This window comes from Podarcis bocagei, assembly GCF_964188305.1.
Source record: "Podarcis bocagei genome assembly, chromosome: 7".
Classification (NCBI taxonomy): Eukaryota; Metazoa; Chordata; class Lepidosauria; order Squamata; family Lacertidae; genus Podarcis; species Podarcis bocagei.
This window is the reverse complement of record NC_138132.1, coordinates 302,848-314,196: the sequence shown is the minus strand read 5'-3', so window position 1 is coordinate 314,196 and position 11,349 is coordinate 302,848. Positions and strand designations below refer to the sequence as shown.

The window sequence follows — 11,349 nt, the reverse complement described above, 5'->3', positions numbered from 1 at the left end:
CGGGCACCGGCGCGCATGGCGGCCCCTCCTCCCGGAGTGGGGGGGGGAGAGAAGGGGGTCTTGGATGGAGAGGGGGCCGGTGGGGAGGGCGGAGAGTCTGATTCAGCCGGGGATCCTCCTCGTCCAGGGCTGCTTCGCCCCGGCGCCGGCGGAGAGGCAGGTACCGGAGGGTCGTCGATGGGAGGGGGCGGCTGCTGGGGGTCTTTGTCGGAGTGGTTTGCGACCAGGGAGCCCGGAGGCCCTTTGGGGAGCAGCGGGCAGCGGAGGAGGGCGCGCCCGCCGCCCCGCCGCCGAGAGGCCGGCGCCCAGCCCCGCCAGCCGCGCCTGGCACGCTTCACACGAGCGCCGAACCCGCAAGCTGGCGAAAGGCGCCCCACCCACCGGCGCCAGGCTCGCTTGGCATGGCGGGGCGGATCTCCCAGCAGCCCTCGCGGGGGCTCCCGCTCCCCCCTCACCCCCGCATTTGGGGGGCGAGCCGAGGGTCGCCAACTTCCCCCCTCCAGCTGCGCTCCTGTGATTTGCGCTCCGGCTGCGCGCGGGAGTGGGAGGCGGGCTGCTCCGCCTTGCTTGGCATTCCTTCTGAGAGCCGTCTGAAGGCACGGGAGCAGCGCCGAGGCGGGGCTTCTCCAGGGAGCCCCCTTTTCTCCTCCTCCCGTGGCGCCCGTCGAGGGAGCCCCGGCTGAGCGCGCGAGCGAGCGAGCGACGCGCCGCCCCCGGCCTCTCCGGTCCTGCCTTCCCGGGCGGAGCTCCGGGCGGAAGGGCTGGCCGCTGGCGGGCGGAGGCGGGCGGCGACGGGCGGAGAAGGGAAGGAGTCCGGCATGGCCGCAGCCTGCAAAAGGATCGCCATCTTCGGCGCCACCGGCATGACTGGCCTGGCCACCCTGGCGCAAGCCGTCGAAGCTGGTGAGAGGCGGGGGGCGGGGGGGGCGGCGGAGAGAGGGAACCCCGTCCCGCACAGCCCCCCAGCCTGGCGACGTGGCCCGGCTGCCACCCCTCGGGCGCCCGTGGGGGGACCCTGCCGTCCACGGCCCCCGCTGGCCGGAGCGCAGCTGCAGCCCCCCCCCTCGCGCCGGGGGCGGAGAGCGAGAAGCTCCCCAACCTGTTGTGAATAATTTCCCAATTGCTGCGCCGCTTTCGTCCTCCTGGCGAGAGCCCGGCAGGGAAGGCGCTGTCAGAGGGAGAGAGACGCTCCCTCCTGGCTGAGGTGCGAGGCCGTCGCTGCCCCTTGCGCACCCACTGGGTGGCTTGGACCCATTTCAGTGCAGGAATAAGCAAGGAAAGGTGCCTCTGTGCCCCCAGGACCTAATCCTTTCCTCCCCGCTTACTCCTCCAAGGAGCGCAGTGTGGTGCGCAGGATTCTCCCAGCCCTCATTTAATCCCCACCAGAAGCCTGTGAGGAAGGCGAAGGCGGAGAGAGGCAGGGGCTGGAGGCCAGTTGAGCTTCATGGCTGAGCAGGAGGGGGGAGGGAGCTGAACTCTGGTGTCTCCCAGGTCCTCGCCTGACACACTAACCACTAGGCCACACTGCTTCCCAGTATTCCTAATAGAATTCTTTTTTCTCCCTGCCCCCTTAGCCAGCCAGCTGTTCCCTCCCACCTTGTGCCCTGAGAGATAAAGAGAAGGTGGGGTTGTTATCAGAAGTGGCCAGGAGACGGTTGCTGGAGGGCCGGGTGGAGGAGCAGACGCGGCCCCTGCCGCAAGAGGCGCCTGGGCCTTTGCGGGCGAACTTGTGTGTCCAGACAAGGCTGAGCTCCTTTGTGCAGCAACGACAACCCTGCAGAGCAGAGCCTTGTGTCCGGGGCCAGGAGAGTGTCCAGCTTAAGTCCCCTTCCTTGGCCACCTGGGCTGACCAACTGGGCCATCGCCACTGCTTTGCTCCTTTGGGCCTTCAGGGGCCACACAGCCCAAAAGGACCCCAAAGAACTTGGGGTTCTGCCGAAGCTCCCTTTGCAGCTCAGCAACAGCCCAAACAGCAGCGGCAGCAGCGGCAGCAGGTGGGTGGAGAGACCTTGCCCAGACTTGATCGGATCTTGCTCCACCTGAGATTCTCCTGACAGAAACCCTCAGGCAGGTCTCACTCTCATCCTCTGGGTGGGTGCCAGGCTGGGTGTCCTGCTGCCACAGTGCCAACGCTCGTGCCAGGACAGCCAGGGAAGCTCCTCTGGCCAGCCGGGGTGGCCACATTGGTGGGAACTATTTTGGGGGGAACGCATCTCCGAGAAGGTAATGCTTGGGGTGATCAGGTGGCCCAAGAATCCTAGAATGGTCGAGTCGGAAGGGGCCCCGGGTCATCTAGTCCAACCCCCTGTAATGCAGGGGTCTCAGTGACGTGTGGCCCCCCAACCTCTGCTTGAAAACCTCCAAGGAAGGAGAGTCCACCGCTTCTGCTGGGAGTCTGTTCTGCTGTCAGCCCTTCCTGTCAGAAAGTTCTTCCTGCCTGTCATTCGAGTCATTGGTTTCGCTCCTCCCCTCCAGTGCAGGAGAAAACAAGCTCCTCTCCATCTTCTGTTCTCCAGTCTGAACATCCCCAAGCCCTCAACTATTCCTCACAAATAGGACTTAGTTTCCAAATCATAATAATAATTTATTATTTATACCCCGGCCATCTGGCTGAGTTTCCCCAGCCACTCTGGGCGGCTCCCAATCGAGTGTTAAAACAATACAGCATTAAGTATTAAAAACTTCCCTAAACAGGGCTGCCTTCAGATGTCTTTTAAAGATAGGATAGCTGCTTGTTTCCTTCACATCTGGTGGGAGGGCGTTCCACAGGGCGGGTGCCACCACCAAGAAGGCCCTCTGTCTGGTTCCCTGTAACCTCACTTCTCACAATGAGGGAACCACCAGAAGGCCCTCGGAGCTGGACCTCAGTGTCCGGGCTGAGTAATGGGGGTGGAGACGCTCCTTCAGGTATACAGGACTGAGGCCATTTAGGGCTTTAAAGGTCAGCACCAACACTTTGAATTGTGCTTGGAAATGTACTGGGAGCCAATGCAGATCTCTCAGGACCGGTGTTATGTGGTCCCAGCAGCCACTCCCAGTCACCAGTCTGGCTGCCGCATTCTGGATTAATTGCAGTTTCCGAGTCACCTTCAAAGGGAGCCCCACGTAGAGCGCATTGCAGTAGTCCAAGTGGGAGATAACCAGAGCATGCACCACTCTGGTGAGACAGTCCGCGGGCAGGTAGGGTCTCCTCCTGCTCACCAGGTGGAGCTGGTAGACAGCTGCCCTGGACACAGAATTGACCTGCACCTCCATGGACAGCTGTGAGTCCAGAATGAGTCCCACTTGGTCCTTCAGGGGCACAGTTACCCTATTCAGGACCAGGGAGTCCCCCATACCCGCCTGCCCCCTGTCCCCCAAAAACAGTACTTCTGTCTTGTCAGGATTCAACCTCAATCTGTTAGCCGCCATCCATCCTCCAACCGCCTCCAAACACTCACACAGGACCTTCACCGCCTTCACTGGTTCTGATTTAAAGGAGAGGTAGAGCTGGGTGTCATCTGCATATTGATGGACACCCAGCCCAAACCCCCTGATGATCTCTCCCAGGGGCTTCATATAGATGTTAAAAAGCATGGGGGAGAGGACAGAACCCTGAGGCACCCCACAAGTGAGGGCCCAGGGGTCCGAACACTCATCCCCCCCACCACTTTCCAAACCCTTTATCCTCTTGCTTCCCCTCATGGGGCCAGTGAAAGGGACCCCAATGCAAGGCAGGAATCCCTGACGGGGGGCCATCCAGCCCTCAGAAAGGTCTTCCCTTGGTTCAGATCCCGTCCTGCCGCCCTCCCCTCCCACCTTCCTGTTCCCTTTCCCACTTCCCCTTGGAAGCTCTGCCCCACCAGCACAGCCTGTGGGGTCACCCTGGGGCAAGGGCCTTCCTCTTTGGCCTGGTGCAGCACGTGCCGCAGGATTTGGCCTTTGCCCTCAGCTGCTTTCCAAAATGCTGACACAAATCGCAATGGCTCTTTGCAATCAATAGTCCTGTGGACCAAGGAGAGGCGAGGCAGAGACTCCCGACTGAATACTCAAGGGAGCGCGGCTGAGATGTGACGCCGCTGTTGAATTCAGCCTTGGGAAAGGAGAAAATTCTCAGAAAATAAATAAGAGGATTAGCTGAAAGAAAGTTGAGAGGTGCAAAATTCAACTGGGAAAACCTGTCTGAAGAGCATAGTGCGAAGGGGCGAAGGAAGCCTGGGGGAAGATGCCAGCATGGTTCAATAGCCACGTCAAGGAAGTAGGACCAAGCAGAGCAATAAGGACATACTACTTTAAAAATAGCACAAGCAATATGAAAACTAGATGCATAGGTGCAATATTTGTTTTTTGTTTTACAATCCATGGACCAATTCCCAACCAGAGTTTTAAGCAAGAAGGGATTTGAGGAGCGAATAGCTTACAGGTGGGGCTTGCGGTTCTTTCTGACTGTCTGTTAAATCCCCGGCTGCTGCCTTCCTGCTTTTAGTGTGACTACGGGGGGGGGGGGGCACCTGGTGCCAAAAGGCAAAAGGAGCAGTGCAGGGGAGGGGCAGAGAAAATGCTGATTCAAAGAGGATATCGCTCAGTCTCTCCTTTAAAAGAAAAGTGGAGAAGGAACGAAATGGAGGATGGAGCTAGTGGCATAGCGTTAGTTTCTGGTGCCCGGGGTGGGGTGGGGGCTGGTGCTGAGTGGGGGGCATGTGTGTGCAGGGCGAGGGGGCACCAGCCCACCCCTTGCCGCCAGAGTGACCCCACCCCCACCGGAGCAAAACGGGGCCACCCTGAGCTGCCTGCCAGGCCATGTACAGGGAGTCCGGCTGGTCAACATGGCCATGGGGGGGGCGTGGGCACAGCCGGGATTTTTGTTGGGGGGAGGCATAACCAACAGGATTGGTCAGTTAAGTATTTCTATTGTTTTCTTTGATCCGGGGAGCAGCTGCCCCCTGGTTACTCCCATGCTTGGCGGGCAGAGAGGAGCACCGGACTGTGGGCGGCTGGTTCGCCCTCAAAAATTGTGTGCCCAAGGCCGTGGCCCCCCTGTGCCCCCTCCACACGACACCCCTGGACGGAGCAACTTCCTGCCTGAGCCCTGGAAGGCAGAAACAGGGAAATGAGAGGGAGAAAGAGGAGAATCGCCTCTTCCTTTCTCCTGCATCTTGCACTGGATCGGCTGAGGGCGGGCAGAAGTGGAGGAGGCTGCCTTGCCAGGGCTCCCTGCCAGAGAGGGAGGCTGCAGGGCTGCTCAGTCCCAGCTGCCGGAACGAGAGAGGCCTCTGGTGCTCGAATCTTGCAGTGCCGGATTGGCATATAAGCTAAACAAGCAATAGCTTAGGGCCCCACTCTCTTGGGAGCCCCCCAGAAATTTAAAGGGGGGGGACTGGATGTAGATTTCCAAAATATAAGTTTTTAAAAAATCAAATAAAACCTACTTACAGCAACTGTGTGTTGTGTAGGCTCCTAGGATGTAAGTCCTGGGCCCCGCCTGCTCCCCCAAATATCCCTGCTTTGCTCCTTTCTATATGTAGGGTGCCGATATTCTGCATGGACTGCTTGCAGGGCAACATGGGCAAAGGGCTTGAGATACCTATGAGGTCCATCAATTACCATCTAGCATCTATTCAACACAAAAAGTGATGATTTGTTGTGGACAAAGGACAGCTGGACATATCAAGGGCCCCATTGCCTTCAGGAGCTGAGGGCCGCATCAAACCTCAACCCGGCCTTGCTTGCAGGGGCCCCAGAGGCACCTGCCCCCCCCCCTGTGAGAACAGGAGGCAGGACTGGGGGGGGGACTGGCCTGATTCAGCAGGACTGGATTTCATTTCATTTCACTTTTAATTTCTATACCGCCTTTCTATTTTACAATTACCAAGGTGGTTTACAAGCTGCAGAAACAAAGAATGTACACCTTATAACCAGCTAATCCAATACAAAAATGCAATAATAAAACATAACTTTAAAATAAGCAACTTATATAAAAAGTAATATTCAACAATCCATTAGAATAGTATAGAATAATATAAGCATATAAAAATTAAACAGAAATTCACTCTTAACAGTTACAATAAAAAATTTCTAAACTAAAAAAATTGTCCAGTAGCACCTTAGAGACCAACTAAGTTTGTTCTTCGTATGAGGTTTTGTGTGCATGCACACTTCTTCAGATACCTAAGGTGCTACTGGACATTTTTTTATTTTATATATATATTTCTACTGTGTCAGACCAACACGGCTGCCTACCTGAATTTCTAAACTATAATCAATAAAAACAATGGCAAGTTGCAGTGCATAAAATAATGCAATACAAATTGAGAAGCCGAGACTGGAGGGGGGGGGCAAGGCCTTGCCTGGTGAAGTCTCTCCCCTTGGACTGAGTGTGGTGCTGATAAGACTAAGGTTGCTGGTTCGATCCTTGCAGGGGACAGCTGCTGCATATTCCTGCTTAGCAGGGGGTTAGAGTAGACCAGACGTGTTCAACTGGTTGACCGCAATCGACAGGTAGATCGCGGGTGTGTTCCAGGTCGATTGCAGCAATTAAAAAGTGGTCTCCTGGGTTCTCCTGATGGGTCGCTGCCCTATGGCGCATCACTGCTGCAGCTGAGAAAGCTTGTATTCCCAGGGGCCGGTTCAGAGTGGGGGAATCAGGGAGGGCGGTGGGCATGAGCGATTTTATAAGCCCCCCCCAAAAAAAAAAGCTGGACAGGTTTCGCCAATCCTTCCCAAACAAAGCTCAGCAACCCTCCCCGCCAAAAGCTTGACAATGGGTAGATCCCTGCCAGTTTTATTATACTGGAAGTAGATCTCTAGAGAGCTGGACGTGCCTGGACTGGATGCTCCTCAGGGTCTCCCCCGACTCTACAGTTCTCTGATTCTATGATTTCCCTTCTGTTCCTCCTTCCCGCTGCCCCTCCGGAGCTTGACAGTGGAGGCCGGGAGTCCTGGGCTCCTCCTGCCCCCTTGCTGGCTGCCTCCGACCCCCAGGCCTCACCCTGCCTCTCTTTCCAGGCTACCAGGTGACAGTGCTGGTGCGGGACCCGGTCCGGCTGCCGCCAGAGCCCCACCCGGCGCAGGTGGTGGTGGGGGACGTCCTGAACCCGGCGGACGTCGACCGAGCCGTGAAGGGGCAGGACGCCGTGATCGTCATCCTGGGCACCCGCAATGACCTCAGTAGGCAAAGCTGCCCCCTCCCTCCCTCCCTCCCTCCCCCCGCCTGCCCTGCCCCCTCCCGCGACCCTTGGCTGATCTTCTCCTGCTGCTCTCTCCCTCCCGCCAGGTCCTACCACCATGATGTCTGAAGGCACCCGGAACATTGTGGCGGCCATGAAATCCCACGGCATCCGCAAAGTCGTGGTTTGTCTCTCAGGTCAGCTGCTCCAGGCAGAACTTCTCTAAGCCAACAGGGCTATTCTCTTGGTGTGTAGAGTAAGCGGAGTAAGATTGTCTTCCATGAACATGGTCTTAACAGTGAGTCCGTAAGTGACTGTGGAGGCCAATTCTGCATCCCCACGTCCTTCCACAGTGGGGATATTTGTCTCCGGGCAGGAGTTGATCACGGTGAGGGTTTGCCAAGCGTGGCTTCCTCTTCGCACGTTTCTCCCTTGCGTCCTGAGTTCAAGTGTCATCAAAGCCCAAGACACCTTTGGTCAAGGCTGTTCTCCAACAGGAGCACTCGCAGGCCAGTGTTTCCCAGTTGTCGGTGTTTATACTACATTTTTTTAGATGTGCCTTGAGAGAGTCTTTAAACCTCTTTTGTTGACCACCAGCATTACGCTTTCCATTTTTAAGTTTGGAATAGAGGAGTTGCTTTGGAAGACGACCATCAGGCATCCGCACAACATGACCAGTCCAACAAAGTTGGATGTTGAAGAATCATTGCTTCAACACTGGTGCTCTTTGCTTCTTCCAGTACACTGGCATTAGTTTGCCTGTCTTCCCAAGTGATGTGTAAAATTTTTCGGAGACACTGTTGATGGAATCTTTTGAGGAGCTGGAGATGGGGCCCAAAATATTACAAATACCAATAGGATGTTTATTTATCTCCTGGATTAGTGGCTTATGCAAATTAAAACAACAGAGAGGAGATACAGGAAGTTAAGCATGCATAAAAGGCAATTGTTTAAAAGGAATTAAAGCAATATTTTAAAAACCAAATTTTAAAATACGGGCAACCACCCCCTCCCACTTTTGCATGTGACCGCACAGGAAATCGATCAATTCAAATGGTGGGAGAGAGCTGGAAAGAGGCCATCAGTGAGCCAAAAGTCCAGAAATAAAGGTTTAAAAGAAAAAAGAAACAATGGGCTCCGAAATGGCCCCTGGGATCTCTCGCTGCTGTCTCACTGCCTCACTCAGCAGCTGTTGGTTTGGAAGCTCTCTTGCCGTGGGCTCTGCCCTTTCTGGTGCTCTGGAGGCAAAGGTATCTCGTCCCACGCTCTGATGAGGCTCCCCACGCAGGTGCATGTTGCTTATGGGGGGGCCTGGAACGCAACCCCTGCGTAAGGGGGAGATCTCGGGGCGCCTTTCTCCGCTTGGACCCCCAAGCGCTGCAGGGGAGATGCCCAAAGGCAGTTTGGCATGGTCTTCCTGTGGGCCATAGAGAGGAGAAGAGCCAAGTGGGCCCAATAGTTAGAGCCGGGCGCGGTTGCCAGCAACTTGCAACTCTTCCGTGAGAGCTGAAGTGGGAATGGGGTGCAAGGGGCAGGAGGCCGGGCCAGCAGTTGAGTCGCAATACATTGAAATAAGATGCAGTGACTGTGTTGAAGGTTGGGGCTCCCTAACAGTGGCCAGGCGGTCTGTAGACGGACAGTTCACCAGCATCTAGCGCAGCTCATTACAAACACTTCCAGAGGCAGACAAATCTTCACCAAGACCAATGTTGCAGTTTGGGTCTCTTACGATCCCCATAAAAGATCCCCAAAGCATAAAAGATTACTTAGATTTTCAAAGCCTCTGACAAATTCTTACCGTCACACCTCTGCCCTTCTTCGCATTTTGCAGATGACTCTGGCCCAGGTGGGGCTTGAACTTGGGTGCCCAAGGTCAGGTCTCTGCCCCGCAGCGCTTGAGCCTTCCTTGACCGGGGTGTGTGGGGTGGGGAGCACCCTTGGCCTGGGAGAGAGACGGGTGGGGGGCGCCTGCTGCAGGGTCTGATCCTGCCGCCCAGCTCTCCACTCTCCTTTTCTGGCCTTGCTTGCAGCCTTCCTGATGTGGGACCTGGACAAGGTGCCGGCCAAGCTGCGCCCAGTGACCGAGGACCACATCCGGATGCAGCAGATCCTCAAGGAGTCGGGGCTGGACTGCGTCTACGTCATGCCCCCCCACATCGCAGGTGCGTCTCTGGGCTGTGGGGAGGGGTGGGGGGAGGGCAGCTCTTCCTCCTGGGTGTGGGCGGGTGTCTGTCTAAGACACACCTCTGCTCATCGGCCTTTATTTTCTTTCTTCCATTTCTGTCCCACCCTTTCCCCTCGCTCAAGGTGGTTTGCATCTCACAGTCCCCCCCCCCAACCCTGCGAGGCTGGCTCAGAGGCTGAGAGATGCAGCAACTGGGCCTCAAGGTCACCCAGAGAGCTCTGTTCATGGCCGGGGGGGGGACGTTGAACCCTCCTCCCCCAGGTCCTGCTCCGGCACTCTAACCACTGCACCACCCTGGTTCTGTGTTCCCAACCAAGGAAGGTTGACCCCCTCAATGATTTTAAAAACCAGGGAAACCCTGAAAAACATGGCAGCATGAGACACAGATGAAATCCCAAACACCATTACCGTTTAAACTACATGCCTGTTTTTATTCATCCAAGAAGCTCGGAAGGCTCAGGAGGGGAAGGAGAATTTGCGTTGGGGGGGGGGATTTCTGTCTCAGCTGTTGGGTCTTTTGGGGGAGATCCCTCACAGGCTCCATTCCCTGGACCAGCTCACCTGGGCTCTCTTCCTCCTCCTCCTCCTCCTCCTCCTCCAGGTGACCAGCCGCTCACCGGCGACTACACGGTGACCGTGGACACGTCTAGCGGCTCCAGAGTCATCTCCAAGCACGACCTCGGGCATTTCTTCCTCAAGTGCCTGGCCACCTCCGAGTACGACGGGAAGAACGTCTACCTCTCCAGGCACTACCCCAAGGAATGAGGCCGGCCGGCCACCATCGCCCTGTTGGCCTCTCTCTGCCTCTGCAGAGGTCAATGATGAAGCCTCGTCCCACTGACAAAAGGGAAATTCTCCATCGCTGATGCCGCCCCCTCCCCCCTCCCCTCTCTGCCTCGTGTGCTATAATGAGTGCCTTTCTCCCCTTAACATGAGCCATGGGGGGGTGAGCTGCCCACCCAGCGCCCTCCGTGCCACAAAGGCACCTTGACTGAGTTGCTGCATGCCTGTGTTTTCCTGTGTTCAACAGCGGCTGTGCTTGTCCGCTCTCCCCCGCCAGTGTCCTTGTGCAGTGATTTGAGCCGCTATGTTCTCCCCGCCACATCCCAAGAGAAGGGAGCGAGGCTAGGGGGTCCCTGGGGAACGAAGCGCTGCTTGCTTGGTCCAAGAAGCCTCTTATTGGGGTCAGGAATGTGTCAGCTTCAGGAGGACACAGAACTATTGGGCAGAATAGCAGCCTGAGTGGCCAGGACCCATCGGAAGGGAGTGAGGTTTTTGTCTTGTAAGACATTATTTAGCTGAAAAGGGATTGATAGATGTATTAAATGGTAAGATTACTAGTCGTTACAGAGCAGTCTGGAATGGGAGTGGCTAAATCATAACGTATTTGCATTAATGTTAATGGGTAACCTTGCTCTCTCTCTCTGTGGCTATGGAACCTCCTTCCCTCTTCCTTGCTGAAGAGTTCTGTTAATCAAATAAAAAGTATATTTTGACCTATTTCAATCCTTCGGGTCCTGATGTCACCACTTGGAGCCAGTCGAGAGTTGTAGGGATGCAACTGTGGTTGAGCCTTCTGTTCTCAACGTGGCCAGCCCCATGCCCATCGCAGGAGCTGCGCACAAGGCCAGCTCTCCCTCCTGCACTTGTCAGCAACTACAGTGGTCCCTTGGTTCTCAAACGCCTTGGTACTCAAACAACTTGGAACCCAAACACTGCAAACCTGGAAGTAAGTGTTCCGGTTTGCAAACTTTTTTTGGAAGCCAAACGTGCTCCATTTGGAGTGTTACGCTTCCGATTTGAGTGTTATGCCGAGGTCTCTCTGTTTTTGCTATTTATTTTGTGTTTTGGTATTTGCTGCTCTTTTTGTTTTGTTTTTGGGACTGTGTGGAACCCAGGTCAGCTACTGATTGATTGATTGATTGATTGTGTGACTGCAGTACATTGTTTATTGCTTTCGTTTTGTGGATCAGTGGTCTAGTTAGATGGTAAAATTCATGTTAAATTTCTGTTTTAGGG

General features: G+C 55.7%; 1 protein-coding gene across 2 annotated transcripts; it reads left to right on the top strand.

Annotated features, from left to right (window-relative positions):
• BLVRB (biliverdin reductase B) lies at nucleotides 1-10,830 on the top strand. Of its 2 annotated transcripts, none has more exons than XM_081200676.1 (5): nucleotides 1-160; nucleotides 6,985-7,146; nucleotides 7,253-7,342; nucleotides 9,176-9,307; nucleotides 9,932-10,830. In XM_081200676.1, exons 1-5 carry the CDS (start codon nucleotides 16-18, stop codon nucleotides 10,093-10,095), a joined length of 693 nt encoding a protein of 230 aa, XP_081056802.1. In that variant the 5' UTR covers nucleotides 1-15; the 3' UTR covers nucleotides 10,096-10,830. The 2 variants fall into 2 exon arrangements, with proteins under 2 accessions (XP_081056802.1, XP_081056803.1); XM_081200677.1 differs by lacking the exon at nucleotides 1-160 and adding an exon at nucleotides 756-903.
• Nucleotides 10,831-11,349: the final 519 nt, after the last annotated feature.